Here is a 16,904-nt window from a genome sequence, read left to right as displayed (position 1 = left end):
ATTAAATATGTGTTTGACAGAACATGTTTTTATTTGTACTCTCCGGTGTTATGGGATCAATAACATTATCAATAGCATTATTCTCCTCTAATAGCACTGCAGAGGCATTCGACTGAATATGAATCTGGCGTATAGTTATTATCAGTTTAGCAGAAATTTCGAATATATTCCTATCAATCTTATTAAAGACAAGACACAATGTCTATTTCTTATGATGTGAAATACTATTTGAGAGATGAATCTCATCGATATCCTCATGCTCCAGCAAGCTTTACTAAGGCCATGCCTTTTCATGTAGAGCTGCATGATATATAAAATAGGCTCAAAAATGTAATATTCACTATGATATAAGTTTGTGAATATCAGTGATTGTTTAAAAAAGGTGTAACGTAATTTTTTGAAATCCAAAAATGTAAGCTATTACATTTATTTGGTTTCTACCTGGCCATTAAAGTGTCCGTATTCTTATATTTTTATTTTCTGAAAACTGGAAAAACTGAAAATAAAAACCTTTAAAATTATAGGATACAAGGATACATATTAAATTGTTTCCTCCTGTTTTTCTTAAAAATCTGCAGGCTTTTTCTGTAATTTTACGTTTTTTGACTGTATTTAAAAAATACATTAAAATCTGTAAAAGAATAGTAACATTTTGTTTATTTTACATTTTATCTGTGACGGAAGAGTAAAAATGTATTAATCAAGTCATTTTAAAGTAGAAACATAAATATTAAGGTATGTATCAAATGAAGAGTTTGTTTACAAAAACAGATGCACAAAAATCATAACATGATTTCAAAACATGATTTGCTGCACATAAACTCTTCAAGTATTGTCAAAAGGTTTTAACTCAGTTAGCTGTTCACAGTATATGCTAAGGGAGTCCAAATGAGTTCACAGGCTGTCAACGTCACGGCTGTGCATCCCTGAAGTCTCACCAGCTTTATTTCTGCTCTATGTAACATCACGTTTATTCCGGGGAAATGAAAAATAAAAACAAGCATCACCCAGTCACTCCTGCTGTTTCAATTGATAAACTCATCCTATGATGTGTCTCTGTGTGTTTTAAGGGCTGTGGATGGATACAAAAATTTAAGCAAAACATTGTTAATAATGCATAAGTTCTTACCGGCCTAGTGACAGTATTTTCACTTTCAATAGAACGTTTCTGGATTGTAATCTGAATACAAGTTTTGTTTTATTCTACCAAAATAATGACGCTGACTGTATTGCATTTAGATTATTTTATGAGTCGGAGAGCTAAACCAAAGCTAGTGCTGAAATTGAGTCACTTTTAAACGCATTATTTGCGTTTGTGCATTAAATTTTTCTCTGAATGCCTCTGTCTCCTGACACGCTGAAATAAGTGCCAAGGGCTGAGGAGAGAGCGGCCGCAGCGGTCTGCACTTACAAGAACTGCCACACTGAAGAATTGATGGGCTTAAACCACCATTAAAATTCAAGGTCCCTCTCAGTCTCAAACACTGTTTGGCCGGCCCTCTACTCACAAGATCAAGCTATGAGAGAGAGAGAGAGAGAGAGAGAGAGAGAGAGAAAGATAACATTTTTCTCTCTCTCTTTGAAATACGCAACAAAGAGACATGGTTGTCAGTTCAACAATTTGGTGAGCTGTTAGCCCAGATCACTGAAAGTTGGACGTTTGCGAAAGAAACTCGTTTCAAGTTCATGATTGATCATGAAAAACACATTCAGAATTAAAACATAGTTTTTTTAACTAGCTCTTCCTTGCCCAACCAGCACTTAACCGTCTTTTGTTAATGTGCTTTCCTGTCTTTCATTATTCAAACGCTCTGTGTGTGTTCGATCATGAGGGGCAGTCTGCAGGACGTACGTTCCTTTCTGTGATTAAATGACCCCTCCAATAATGGCACACCGCAGACGGTCGTTGGAGGACGTGGTGAACTACCCGAGCAGCAAAACACTCTGGGCCGAGACGGCCACTGATATGTTTAATGAAGGGAGTGATGAGTTATTGATGCCTTCGGCCTAATTAGAGGTCCAGAAGTGGATGCGACAGTCATGGTGCTGACAGCAAACACAAAGGCGCTCATCGATTGTGTTGAGATGGACAGACTGTGACTTCTGTAGCCCAATCACATAACTACTGTTTTACTTGACCAGCATGGGCTCTGTTTTCATACGTTACGCTTCCCGGGATCGGTGAAAGTGCGTAATTACAAGACTTAACTTCAAACCCATAATGAAAGGATTGGGGGCAAAGTGCTCACAAGACCATTTGTATTCTGAGCGATAACGTTTCTGAAATAGAACCGAATGAGATGACTGCTGTCTACGTAGGCAGGTAACACAAAAAGAAACTGATTAGTGACTCATTTTGAAATGGGACTACAAGTTGTGCCTCAGAAGCATCTGACTCAATATTTAATGTGTTTTGCTAACATAACACTTTATACAGTACAGCACGCCTAAAACTGACCATTTTAACAAAGCTTTTTACAATGCATTGTAGGATTATGTTCAACTTTTGAAACTCCCAAAAATCATTTCCTCATCCTCTTGTCATTTCAAACCTGTATGACTTTCTTCTGCAAAACACAAAAGAAGTTATGTTGGTGGGAGCGCCCATTCACTTCTATTGTAGGGCACAAAACCAATGCAAGTGAATGGGTACTGCCGTCGTTCAGTTAACAACATTCTTCAAAATATATTTTGTGCCGTGTAAAAGAAACAAAGTCCTACAGGTTTGAAATGACAAGAGGGTGGATAATAATGACAGATGTTTCATTTTTGGGTGAACTATCACTTTAAAATAATGTCTACATAGGGTCACTGGGTTTTAGGAAAATAGCTTTTGTGTTCTGGAGGCCTTTGTACTCAGTTTATTTAGTTATACTGTACAGTACCATTATCTTGCCTGTTCTCCAACTTCAACTTACTCTCAAAGGCTGTGTAGGCTGATGCCCATTAATAAAAACAATACATTACGTTGTGGAACTTTGAAATTGATGTTCAAAACAAATATGATGGTGTCCAAGTGCCTCTACAACTTGAACCAATTTACACCATCACTCAAGTGGTGTACTTAAAAAAATAGCTGACACGGTTTGATGTAATACAATAGGTTTCTAAAACTTCTCCCCTCAAAGTATTCTGTCCACAGTATCCATTAAGAATAACTAGTCTTCTGGAAAGTCCTGCAGGTTCAAACTAAAGAAAACACTCAAGGTAAATCTTTCAAAGGTCAAAAGATTCTGTTACAGACAAAACCTCCATTTGCCTTATTGGACGTAACAAACTGTATTCTTTCATTTAAGATGGTGTGTATCTCTGTATATCTGTTTGTGTATTCAATGAACAACAGACTGTAGGTCAAAAGCACCCGTCTCATTGTCATTTCAAGGTGAATGAACTATTCAGACAATTGTCTCCCGCACACGTGCCATCTGCGTCTGACTGTCCCTTCTCTTCCTCCCTGCTTTTCCTCTCCACAAGGTGCAGTTGTTGTCATCTACGTTATGAGAGTAGGCTTTGAGCTGATCTGGGAACAAGGCCAGGTGCCACACGCCAGTCTGGTTCCTCTAATACGCTCCATTTTAGCATAAACTGTAATTAAAGCGACTTGGCACTACACTTACCACAGGAATTTTACAGTTCAGACCGAAGGCTTCAAAGCTTGAGAACATGACTGTGTTCACCGGCTAGAACTGATTGTATTCTTACAGTTTGGGATTTTAAAAATGTTCATTGAATAACCAACAGTGTCAAAATAAGGCAGAGGACAGACATAGTTTTTTGAGGATGGAGGTTAAAAGCTGGTCCTTTAAAAATGAAACACTAACCCAACAGAGCACCAAAATTCATCCTAATCCTAGTTTATCTGTTTAAATACAAAGGACATCCTAAATCTGCCAGAGATCTAAATTTAGGAAAATTGTGACATCAAATGTTTGTCTCAGCTTTCGAGCATAAAATAATTAGAAAATTAATTGAAATCAACATTTCTATGTAAGAAATAAACAACCGCTTAAAACTGTTATCAGGCAAAGACCAATCCGACAGTCAATGTTTACTTTATTTTTCAAAGAGCCTGTTTAAACTCACTTTAAAGGAAGACTTCACCCAAAATGTCTCAATTTTTTCACCCTCAACTTGTTCCAAATCTGAATAAATGTCTTTGTTCTCATGAACACAGAGAAAGATATTAGGAAGTTTGATTATTATCAAACAGTTCTTGGACCCCATTGACTACCAAAGTAAAAAATTGCCACGCAAAATAAATTGCTTTATTCATTTCTTTGTTCTGTTGAACACAAAAGAAGATATTTTAAGAATGTAAGAAAGTACACAGTTCTGGTGCACCTTTGTAATTGTTCCTACTATGGTTACAACCAATGTACATTTTGTAAAATGTTAGTTTTAAATGGACAGTATCGTTGTCAGTATGAATAATCATTTTGACAATGGATGAAAATATGAAGGTTTAGCGTCATACACACATTAATGCATAAGTAAATCACAAATAAGTATATTAAATCATTAGTATGCATACTGTTTAACTATCTTTAGGGTTTTGTTTTCAGTAATGCAAATCACAAATAATTAAGCATTTGAGCACCAGAGCTGCAAGATAAACTGCTATTGCTGTTATAACTGTTATCATAACACACTCCAGTGAGCTCTAAAAACAGGTTTGTCATGAACTAGCAATTTGGGGGAAAAAATCCTACATAAATCGAAGCTGTTATATTTTGCCATCCTCAAAGCACACCAGTGCCTAAAATGTGCAAAACATATGCTTGGCATTTTATAAAACAGCTTCTCAATGTATTACTGTGAGATGCTTTCCAAGCATTGAAAGAGTTCCCATCGATGCTGGGTTCTTATTGGCCTAATAAAAATGACTGATCTCTTAAAACAAAAAAAAACAAGTGACCAAAGACTTTTCCGCAGTAGTGAATATTTACAACTAAGACACCCACAAAACAAACTTTACTGCACCCACAGTTCACATCGAAGTTCATAATGCTTAATGTTTGTGTTATTTTGAAAACAACACGAACATTACATGAACCATGATGTGAACTGTGGGTGCCGTGAAGTTTGTTTTGCTGGTTTTCTTTTCAAATAAACAATTTCTACATTAGTCTGAAATATTGTCCAATCTAGTCTGTCTTTTCTCCCCTTACTGCTTCAATATATAACAAGTAACTGCGTAAATTTGTGTTTTGCTTATCAAATATACGTACATGAAATTTGCAGGATTACTCTGTGCCTCACACATTAAAACATAAATTACATGCAAATCTGTATTATTATAGGTAAGCCTGGCTTTTCAGACCCCTCTTCAGGACAGCTAACAGCAGTAATAGACCATTGATCGGTTTTAAACGTGACGTGCTGCAGTAGACTGAGATGCCCATGTGTGCGTGAAACTGCGCGCTGAGATTAGATTGAAATTTTCTCTGATATTAAAATCATCCAGCGGGCTGCTGTTGGAATACATCAGTCAAGGTGAGACGGTTCCTTCATTACCGATTCCAGCGCCGACACCATCCCCTACACAACATGGCCCTCGTGTCGCACAGGAAGTTGAAACAAAAGCCCAGTGTAGAAAATTACTTGAGTCTGAAACAATGGTGAAACGCATTAAAGTATAGCAATAACGCTCTCACTCCTACATGCTTAATAAATATTCATATAGACCCTGAACAAACAGATTGGATAGTCAAAACATGAGAATGGTTAAAGTGATTAAAATGCACATCAAGTGTCTTTTCCAACAGAATACGGATGTGCCTCCATCTATATTATGGCTTTAAGCATGTCATTTGAATGACTTGTAGGCAGTGTTTGCATAATCACTTCTAGTAAAACTCAAAGTTAGCATTCGTTATTTCAACAAAACCCTGAAGTTTCACATTTCTACGTGCGACTCGGCCCAGGCTGTTTGTGCTTCAGACATGAGTGACAGCTTAAATCAAACAGCCTGTCGAGAAAAAAGTGCGCTATTACTTTTCTAAGCAATCAGACTTACGCTTTTTTGCTTGGTAGACAAAAACAAAGATTGAACAAGAAACCAGAGCTGTATCAGGGGAGCAGAATATTAAGACACCTGAATGCTTCTTTCTCTAAGCGGAACACACAGAGACGTGTGCTGTAACACCCTAGCAACCAGATAGCAACACCCTGGAAACAACATGCAACAGCACAATTAGAACTTCAAGTTCTAATATAAACTTTATTCTGAAATAAAATTCTCCGAAAATCAAAATGCTGCTGTCATTGATTTACTCTTTCATCATTTTAAACCTTTATGACTTTCTTTCTTTAGCAGAGCACAAAAGAAGATATTTTGAAGAATGTTGTTAACTGGCACCAATTGACTTGCATTGGTTTTGTGTCCATATAATAGAAAGGAATGGGTGTCGGCGCTGTTGGGTTACCAACTTTCTTTAAAATATCTTCTTTTGTGTTATGCGGTAAAAGAAAGTCGTACAGGTTTGAAATGACAAGAGGGTGAGTAAATGACAGAATTTTAATTTTTGGATCGACTACTCCATCCCCTGTTTCCTGCAAAGATAATAAAGCAAAATACTGTTGCCATTTTATAGAACCACCAAAAGACAAATTGCACATCATTTGCAAAGCCCCATGACTGCGACTCATGAATAATGTTTCCATAACAGAGTTTCAACGCCACACCGCGTCTTATTTCCAGAACTTTTCTCAATAGACCACCTTCCAAAATATCACATCCCACCGAGATAAATTTGATATGAGTCACACAGCATTAGAGAGAAACCCAGGTGATTCTGATCACCCGGTGTACGTATGATTCAAATCTGATTTCCTTTGAGATTTGGACAACCCTGAACCAGAGGCATCGTGTTGCTCTGACACGCCGCGTCTCTTTCCGCCCACATTCCGCCATTTTCTGCGTGCCTCCAAAACAAGTGTGACAAACCTCTTACTTTCACAGCCGCAAACTCGGCCTCGCTTTCTCGCACCTCTAACTCTATGCCCTGCCAAGACGATCAAGTTTCTACCCGATTTTCCGCAAGCGCCACCCCCGGCCTCAATACAAACAGACATCTACGCTCATCTCCACCCTCGCTGCTAACCCTGGCACCTCCGCACGGCATTCGCCGAGCCAAGACTGAAGGAATTTCATCTTTGGTTTTTACAGATGGATCTCAGGGGAGAGGATGCAGAAACAGAGAGAATGTGTTTGCAATATGTAGGGGGTGTGGACTGGAAGGGGTGGCAGTGGTACTCCCTCTTGTCTATGTGCATCTCAGACCTAGAACTACCTTTAGGAATACCGCTGCAAAACTGGGGCAGAAAGACATTCAGAAACATATATGAAGGAGAGAGAAGCTATTGATGGCAGCTTGTGACATGGCTATATAGCATTAGATGTTGTCGTGTTAGAAATTAAAACCAACAATTTCAAAATTTCATTACAAAGAATCCCAGATGTGAATAAATCTTTAATAGCTTATACTGGCTTCATCTGTTGGCTTTTTATTAACAAATATTTTGATTTACACTGGAGTGTGTTACACAACAAAGCCTAGAACACAAGGTTAGCGCTTAAAGGAATAGTTCACCCAAAAATAGAAATTCTGTCATCATTTACACACCTTCTCGTCATTTTAAACCTGTCTAACATTGTTTTCTTCCACACAACACAAACGAAGATATTTAGAAAAATGGTGTTAACCAAAAACCCTAAGTCCCCATTGACTTCTACTGTATGGACACAAAACCAATGCAATGGGGACCAACGGTTTTTGGTTACCAACATTCATCAAAATATCTTCTAAGGTGTTCTGCAGAAGAAAGAAAGCCTCACAGGTTTGAGACGTCAACAGGGTGAGTAAATGATTATAGAATTTTCGCTTTCGAGTGAACTATCCCTTCTTGACAGGAATGTGGAGGAAACCAGCGATTACATCACAACTGAGCTCCTGCGTCACTAGCGTTCACTCGCTAAGGTTCATTACGTAGTGGTATCTTGAAAATATTGCAGTGCTAAAAACCATTAAATGCCTCTCCTGTTATCTATCAGAGGCGTGAACGCAATTAGGCTTTGGAAACCAAAGGTTTTCATTAGAAAAACTGCGTGGATGTGTACATTTCAAATCCAATTAAAGTGTGAGCCTCAGGTTTAAAAAGGAAATCTTCGCCCGCACAAAGCAAGCATTTTTCAAAACGCCACCTGAATCGAAATGAAATTTGTTCCTGAATAACGCACCCTTTGACAATTATTTATGACAGAATGCGCGCAAGATAAATCTAACAGCAAAGGAAGGACCTCAACCGACAAGTGAATCTTCTCGAGAGAATTGCCTGTAACAAAGAGAAGGGCTTTTACATCATTTACCCATAAGTGCAGAAATTCCTCACTTACGCCTCTCAAAACCACTCAATCTATCTCTGCAATTTCACTGGAATATTTCTCTGTCCGCTCCATTATTTCACCATGTGATCTGCATGCACAAGGGACAATCGAAACAACTCTGCAGACTCAGGGTCTTGTCTCGACGCCGTGGGTCCTGTGACATACTGTTGCATGGCTGGAGAAAAGCTGCAAACATTAGAAATGTAAAAAATGGCAATACTTTCAGCATTTCTGGACTATTCATGATAAACCCACAGGCCGATGCTATCCGTGACCTCACTGGCCTTCACGTAATTATATCAGAGATCTCTTGTGAGGTGTTGAGCCGTAAAGTCTCCCGTTGGCATTGTAAAGATCTTTTAAAAGGCCGGAATGTTTAAAGGGAATCTTGGCTGCTTTTCAAAGTCGTATTTAAATGTGTATAGTTTCTGAACGGCTAGAACTACTTTAGATTTATGCTGTAGATTAACGCAGAGCAAAGAAGATGAGAATTTGTGGGAGGGATGTACACCCGTTGACCGTAAACTGCAGTGGGGGGTCAGGGGTGAGGGGCGTAATGGAAAACTAGAAGCTGAGAGAATGCCATTTTCTTCCAATCTGCTGTCAAAATGTGAATCCAGGGAGAATTCCAGTATATTTAATCGTACATTGATTTCTTTGGGGGGGATGTCAGAATAGCAGATCACAGGAATGTAAGAAACGGTATTGTCCATCTGGAATGCCTAATGTTTGTTCTCTAGGCCAGGGAGGCCGAATTAACGGGATACTTTATATAAGGAGCGCTGTCACAAAACCTGATGCCCTAAAGGGACGAGGTAGGATACATCAGTGTGGGGGAGCTGAGCAAAAGACATTATCTTGATGAAGCTCTGATCAATACAGCCAGTGTAAGCCAATGAAATCCAGATAGCATCTCTTTTAATTGAGATTAGACTCTGCAAGTTCAACATGTGCCCATCTGATTTAAGAGACGGCTCGGTCTCCCCAGTTAACTGTTTATGGTGGAAATCAATTTTGGCTTCTTCTCTGTCTTGCAAGCTCAAATCAGAGGGCCAAGATCTGGGGGTGTGGCTTTCTGATATGCAAAGCTTTGTGGGGGAGATCTTCGCCATTTCTCATTTCTTTTTGTCATGTCAGGTGGATACATACCTTCTTTTCTACATATTTTCTTGCCGGGTTTTCTGGCACATTCCTTGGATATTCTTTTTACTGCAAAATGAATAGAAGACTAAAAAATAACATGGGCGTCCGATATGGACATTAGCATGCAACAGCACTATCTGACTGAAAGAGGAAGAGAAAATGTTTAGCAAAATCAAGTTGTCTGTCTTAAATCATCGTCATTATTATCACAGAAATGTCCACTTTTTGGTTCCCCAGACACAATTATAAGCAGCTTACTGTCAAGTGTCTGAGTTACATGTAAAGGGGATTCGGTTTCACCTAAAATGGACGTGCTGCAGCACACAAAAAGATTTGCATGTGCAAAGGATAATGGGGTGGACACACACGTACAACCTCAGTCACTCGCACACACTCACGCTCATGAAAGCAGCAGCATGCAATTGGCATGCAGATATCATGCTGGGTTTTTGGCTGCACTCTACATTCTTCACAAGGGAAAACTGACACAGTGAGGGGACATGGACAGGTCCGTCCGTCCTTCCCAAACATACACTCACCATCCTCCGTTGGCACGTATATGTTTAAGAAAAGGCAGTCCTCGCTCTGGTCTTGTACGTAAGATGATACCACATCGATACTGTTGGTGAACCAAACCGGTAGCATAACGTCTGGTAGCCTGCCCTCCAGCAGGGTTTGGGGACAAACAGGGCCGAATTGTGTAGCGTTACGGATATCTGACCACGAGATGGGAGGTTCGGGCGGTTGAAAGCGTCGTTCCCCCGTAGGGGGTGCAGCATAGGGGACGCCCAGAAATTGGATGACAGGACCCAAGATCTCATTGTTGAGTTCTTTTTTGAATCCTCGCAGTTTGCCGTAAGTGGTAGTGACGACTGGATCCATCTCGTCCAGTTTTTGCGAGGCAGCTAGCTGGGCGTGCAAGGCCAAGCCCAATATCCAACACAAGAACGGCAGATCCAGGCTAGCGCTGAGGCTTAGCCGTAGAAACATGGCCTTCCAGACACCGCCCAAGCGGTTTGGTCGTTGTAAGGACATGCCCGATTCCTCTTCACTACGCCGGCGGCACTACTTTATATCCAGTTGTGCAAAAGAAACGATCAAACCCAAGATAACAGGCCTTCCGAGAGCAAAGTTGTCAAAAATCTCAAAGGCTTTTCGCATGGCAAGTATTCCCACATGGACTTCTTTAAGCATCCAAACATCAGAAAGCCTTCCGTTCCATCCTATTGACAATGTGGATTTCCATCCCGGCTACACAAGAGGCAGGGAGTTAGGGGCAGGGGTGGGGGAGGCATTTGCGGCAGGTCATCCACAGATAAATCAAGCCTGGTCTCGTCGTCTGTCTATATCCTGTTGGAAATAAAAAAAGAATTCATTAGCAGTGAGGCAGATGGAGGAGCAGGGGGTTTATTGGCTTTTGCATGCCTGCTATCAAGCAGAATGTTCTAGCTCAACGACATGACACAGCATCTATCATACAGATCCATTGCGTCAGTTGAAAGAAGTCTCAACAAAATCGCAAATCAAATACTTTTTCAATACAACCAGAGGGAGAAGATTATATAACACATCGGTACTTAACAAAACAAAACAGTACTTAACAAAACACTAAACAAAGTACTTCTCATCAGGCCGAATTCGCTAAACAATAATCACATTTCTGTTTAATATTTTGGAGTGCACTAACCACATGCAGCGCTGAAATTATGCTTCATTTTCATATTAATATAGCTTATTGTAAATGCAAAATAACTGGCGGAAAAAGTCGTCAGTTTGGTGTGTTTGTCTACAAAGAGAAAAACATCTTTGCATCGCAGCTTCTACTGTGTATATCCGCAACTTTATGATTTCCAGACATTTCTTCAACCTAACCAATGTGTGAAAACTATTTTGGGATCCTCAACAGAACAAAAGTCTCAATAAAGAACAGAGGTTCATTTATAACCGTAGGCCAGTCTTCCCCAGTGGACCATTATGGGCAGATTCGGATCAGGCCTTCGTGCGGCACGGTAAATGAGAAAAGCGCTGCTGCTTCCACGGCCCCACAACAGGGTTTATGTTCCACCATAATGGGGCATTTGTTTTGAGTATTACTGTACAGCCACACACAGCCTCGCCTGCCCGCGACCTTCCAACAAGCAGATCATTCACTACCAGCCCTGGAAGTGTCACTAGATCCGGCAGGAGATCCACACAGGCAGACAGGGAGCAGACAAGGCTGAATGGAACCGCAGGAACTGACCTTTCCTCCACCTCCCGTATAAAGGCATCCACAGACAGTGCTTAAAGAGCCTCCATTATGTCTGATCAAAATATGCAGCCACAAGGTCTAATCTTCTGTAATAAAATGGACCGATTTCAGTAATAACATTCACATTTTGATTCTGATGAAGGTGAAGGAGATGCAGCTATCATTTTATTTAATTTAAAGAGAGATTTCCAAAGAAGCCATGTGACGTTAAAGGTACAGGTCGGTACCTCCGGCGATATTGAGAGGAACATGACCACAGTTTTTAAAATAGTGGTAGATCAATACAGCTTTCTCAGCCGACTTTTTAACATTTGGCCTACAGTAATGGTTGGATCGTCCTGTCTCAAGGATTACAATTTTCCCAAACAAGTTTATAACATGGTGAAATATGACACTCAGTTACAGTTGTCAAACAATTAATCACAATTTTTTGCATCCAGAGCTTAAAGTTTGTGTTTACATAATATATGTCTGTGAACTGTGCATATTTATTTTGTATTTATAAACATATACAGTATGTATATATATTTAAATGTTTTTATTTTACAATCATTTAAATGACATATTAATGTTTATACATTTTATATTTGTCTTGTACTGTATGTGTATGTTTTTATAAATACCAAATGAATATGCACAGTTGAGTGTACAGACATATATAATGTAAACACAAACTTTTATTCTGGATGTGATGGAATCGCGATTAACCTTTGAAAGCCCTAGACTCAGATTTGACATAATTATTATTCAACCAATAAGAAATGAAGGATTAAATTGGTAAAAAGAACTGAATTCCGAACCAGATGAAAGAAAAAACATGTATGTAAAGATTCAAATACAAACATCTCCATATGTATATTATTATATCGCCAGTTCTCACATAGATTTGTTAATTGATACCGAATTGTTGTCTGCTGTATGAATAGTAGATCTCGTTCCAACCCAGCTGGCATTTCTCACTTCATATTACTAAACAAATTGTGGCTATTGATGACAGCTTACCAATGATCTGCTATAAAAACATGCAAAAAACATGTGCCTTAAAATAATAAGACAAGCAGATAAACACAGACATGAGATGAGCAATCCACTGCATCGTATTATTAATAAGCCTATAAAATGGCCAGGGAGAGATGTACAATACTGTGTCAGAATAAAACTGGACTTCAATATCCTACCACGTCTGACAAAACAAGCAACTATCTAGAGAGTTTAAAAAAATGTAAAAGCGAGACATGCTGCAGGGTTTGGCGCAAAGTGAAATTAGAGACAAAGACTTGAAATTTGCATCCTCTGAGGGAGTACATAACCATCTCAGCAGCGATCTTAATACAAGTGCGACCTAGTGGGAAAATAAGGGGGCCGTAGAACAGACAATAAATCTCAATAGAGAATAAACAATATGGACTTCTTCAAGTGTCTTTAAAAGTGTTTCTGCATTTTCTCTATTGAGGTAAATCAACTCATTCTAACGTGCTGGTATTCCGGTGACATCTTACTCCAACAGTATCGCATTTGTCATGGATATGAAACTGCCAGATAATGAGATCCGACAATTTGTCACATTGATTACTTCTCTCAAAGAATATTAGGGCGTCCAGGTACTCGGATGAGATTTCTTACGTGACCAGATGTACAATCACATTTTTGAAAACTTCTCATTTTACCATCTAAAAATCATGAAAACCCTTGAATCTTGTTTATAAGAACAGGCAGATATTGCATTTTATAAAATAGACCAAAAAAAAGACAAATTCCCATGCATTAGGAAATAACTTGGATAACCAAATCGAGTGGCATCTGCATAATTATGCTAAAGCTTTCCTGAGAATTGACACTTTTCTTTACTATGCACACAAACATGTTGCTACCAAAGTCAATAGAATACTGAATAGACAACCAATACTGATTATCATCTGTTTATCTTTGTCATTTGTAAAATGAAAGTATTTGATTTCCCTTTGTAAACTAAATTAGCACACGTGCGCGCGAGTCTTATTAGGACGCATTAACTGACTATGTAGTCTAATCTACGCTTAAGTACTTTTATACAGTTTGCATTGTAGAGTCTTAACATGTGGACTTGACTAATCTTTTAATGAATAACATTGTATTAAAAGCACATTAAACTTTACACTGCATAAAATAACCAAGAGCTTAACAGGAACTTTACAAAATTATCTTCATTAAATCGTTTGGTCTTTTGTATTCAGTGAACACGAGGGGAAATTTATATTTTTCTAAATATTAATGGAACCAACGGACTGCAAAATGCAGATCACAGAGTGGCCTTAAACGTGACACATTTGTACAGTTTGCACAGGTTCCAAAACAACAATAAACTTCATCGCATTACCTACTGAAACAATGCACAGACAACAAGAACAAAGTATTCAAATGTTTTTGTTTCAGTTGTGAAAAATACATCTCAAATATTATTGCAAACTTAAAATAAACAATACAATGCAGCGCCGCGCAAGTTTCAGGTGTGGCTGATGTATCCAAATAGTTCTAGACCCATAGTATGGCGTATCCTTGTTGTTTTGTTCGCGGTGCTTTCGACAGCTTTGTCTGCATGTTTGGGTTTTTTGTTTGCATTCTCCTTACATTTTCTGACTGCTTTCTGCTTTAAATCTTTGCTTTTAAACCCTGGGACCGTATTTCTCGCTTACACTTTACATTGGACAGTCTCTGCTAGAGTCCAGCACTCATACAGTAATAGAGCATCTAAATATTATTCATGTATATGAATACAAGTTACAGACAACAGCAGCAGCACTTTTGTTTTACTGTGATTGTAGTTACTGAAAACAAGAAGTACTCCAACCACAAAGTTGAAAATGACATGACTAATTACAAGATGACATAACACCATATGGGCTGAAACATTTGTTTTATTTGTGTTTTTGATTTAAATGAACAAAAATTGTAAATAGTGCATTGTTTTATTACTTTTAATTATAACAATTGATTTTAAATCGTGCACCTGAATAAAGCATTTTCTTTCTTTGCGCAGAAATGCACACATTCATTTCATTTTAATATACAGATTCAAGTTGCTTGGCTTATAAAAAAACCCAAAGCTAAAATTGCTTCTTTACTACATGCAACAATAATAAATTTTCTTGTATATACCCCCACACATCCACAACGGATGACAAATATCCAGCATTCAGGGGACAATATTCATATTCTTTCCTCTTCTGAACTCTCAGCATTCGGGCATCAGAGGATAATGGAGCAAGGCTCTCGATGGCTGATTATTTCAGAAAACTCCATCACAAGTTGTGAACACGAGCCAGAACGGTGAGTTACTGCGGATCAAAACAGCGGCCATTCCATCAGCGTTTGCTCAGGCCCACGCAAGCTCACACTCACCTTAATGATCTCATCTCAGCCGTAATAAGACTTTGAAAGAAATTTATAGGCCAAAGTTTATATGATTATTTGGGTGGATATGCTTAGCTTGCAGGTCAGAGAAAGGAAAGGAGTTTAGGGAGTCTGAGTTCTGATTGAAAAGCCTCAAGAGTTTATTAGGCCTGCGATCACATGGCCGGCTCCCCAGACTCATTAAAAATGGACCAGCGTTTGCGTGATGGAGTAATCCATCGTATCATTAGCCGAAATGCTAACACCGGTCACGCACCGCTCGCGAGCGCTGCAACAAAGTGACAGCCGACATCAGGTCTTTTTTTTAAAGCTAAATATAGACTGAATGTCTCAAGAGAAACCTGCGGGGATTAAAAGGGATAGTCGCTCTCCCTCATATCATTCCGAACCCATGTGCCGTCATTTTTGTGTTTGTGGAACCTAGAAAAATATTTTTTGAAGAAGAAGAACAAGTTCAAAGTGACCATAGAATATCACGTTGCAAAAAAAGATAAAAGATTTTTAAAAAGCTCTATGGAGTAATTCATACGACTCATCTACTATATTTCATATACCTGTGCTATAAAAGGCACAGCGAAATGACTAAGGTGAAAAAAGTCATGTGCACGACTTATTTGGTGCCTTGATAGTTCAGACTTTATTCATCAATTTTAAAGCCTGGCATTCTGTGGTCTTTATGCAATACAATAAAAAATGTACATACAAAAATAAACATTTGACAAAAATAGACGAAATTTGGTGGCCTTGGATTTTTGTCCTCTGAAGACTTGGTGCAAGCAGTCATCAGTCAAACTGAAAGACAGAGAGAAAGAGAGAGAGAGAGAGAGAGAGAGAGAGTCATGACAGTTTCAGAAGGCCTTCCAACTTTAAGCCACTCCCTAAAGATCCATAAAAGCACGTATATGCAAATGTACACATATACACGCACACACAATTAAGCACAGCTCATTCACGGCACTGACACAAGCAAACACTCGCAGAAATGCTGAGGTGTGTGACCACCACTAAGCCTTTGCATTATTCATTAGAAAAGTAGAGCTGGAGGCAGATCTGCATGCCCAACACAAACACACTCGCCCGTTTCTTCACATATACAAACACACACCAGCGTAAACATTCACACACCCAAACAGAAATATTCTCAGGTGCCATTCAGGCGGTTCTGAGCAATCTATCTCTTTCCTCTTTTCAGTCCCCTCAAGGACGCACGTAGAGATGGCAATACACTCTTTGAAATGATAAACTTTTGGCAACCGGTAGAAGTTTGACTGCAGCAGAAGGTCTAGTGCTTTCTGCAACTTAAACCAGCCAAGATTAAACTGGAAAGGCAATCGATCATAGTTTGTTATGTTTTTGCATGTTGTTTAAGGGGGACAATATCAAAGATATCAAGCAAATACTTGGCACTGAAAACGAATCATCATGTCACGCCCCGCACACATCTTACAAAAACACTTTTAAAAAATTTCAATTATGACTTATTAGGAGTAAGTATTTACCAGTTTGGTGTGCAATATGCATCAGATGTTTAGCTAAGAGGCTGTGGGCGATCTATGGATGTGCTGTCTGATGCGGAGACTGGGTGCAAGTCAATAGTTCCAACTGGTGGGTGGCTGGTTTTAATTAACAGGGGTGAAAAGATAAATGCTGTATGCACATAATAACATACACAGTTAGAAAAGTGAAATAAATAAGCTTTTTATCTTTCACAAGGTAAGTTAAAACACAAATTTT

At 38.9% G+C, this 16,904-nt stretch overlaps 1 protein-coding gene across 4 annotated transcripts in view; it reads right to left on the bottom strand.

Moving 5' to 3' along the window:
• The window catches only part of nlgn1 (neuroligin 1), a gene marked incomplete at both ends in the record, with an annotated part of 139,086 nt that extends 128,522 nt beyond the window's left edge, over window positions 1-10,564 (bottom strand). Inside the window, 2 exons of one of the 4 annotated variants that reach the window (XM_079483615.1) lie at window positions 9,536-9,595; window positions 10,069-10,564. In XM_079483615.1, coding sequence (XP_079339741.1) covers window positions 9,536-9,595; window positions 10,069-10,564 — 556 coding nt within the window. Of the gene's footprint in view, window positions 1-9,535; window positions 9,596-9,993 lie in introns of all 4 variants that reach the window. The other 3 variants (XM_079483614.1, XM_079483617.1, XM_079483616.1) reach the window with 3 other exon arrangements.
• Between the last annotated feature and the right edge of the window lie 6,340 nt (window positions 10,565-16,904).

Source organism: Barbatula barbatula (genome assembly GCF_947034865.1).
Source record: "Barbatula barbatula genome assembly, chromosome: 20".
NCBI classification, from domain to species: Eukaryota; Metazoa; Chordata; class Actinopteri; order Cypriniformes; family Nemacheilidae; genus Barbatula; species Barbatula barbatula.
Note: the sequence above shows the minus strand (reverse complement) of the source record. Positions and strands in the feature narration are given on the sequence as shown.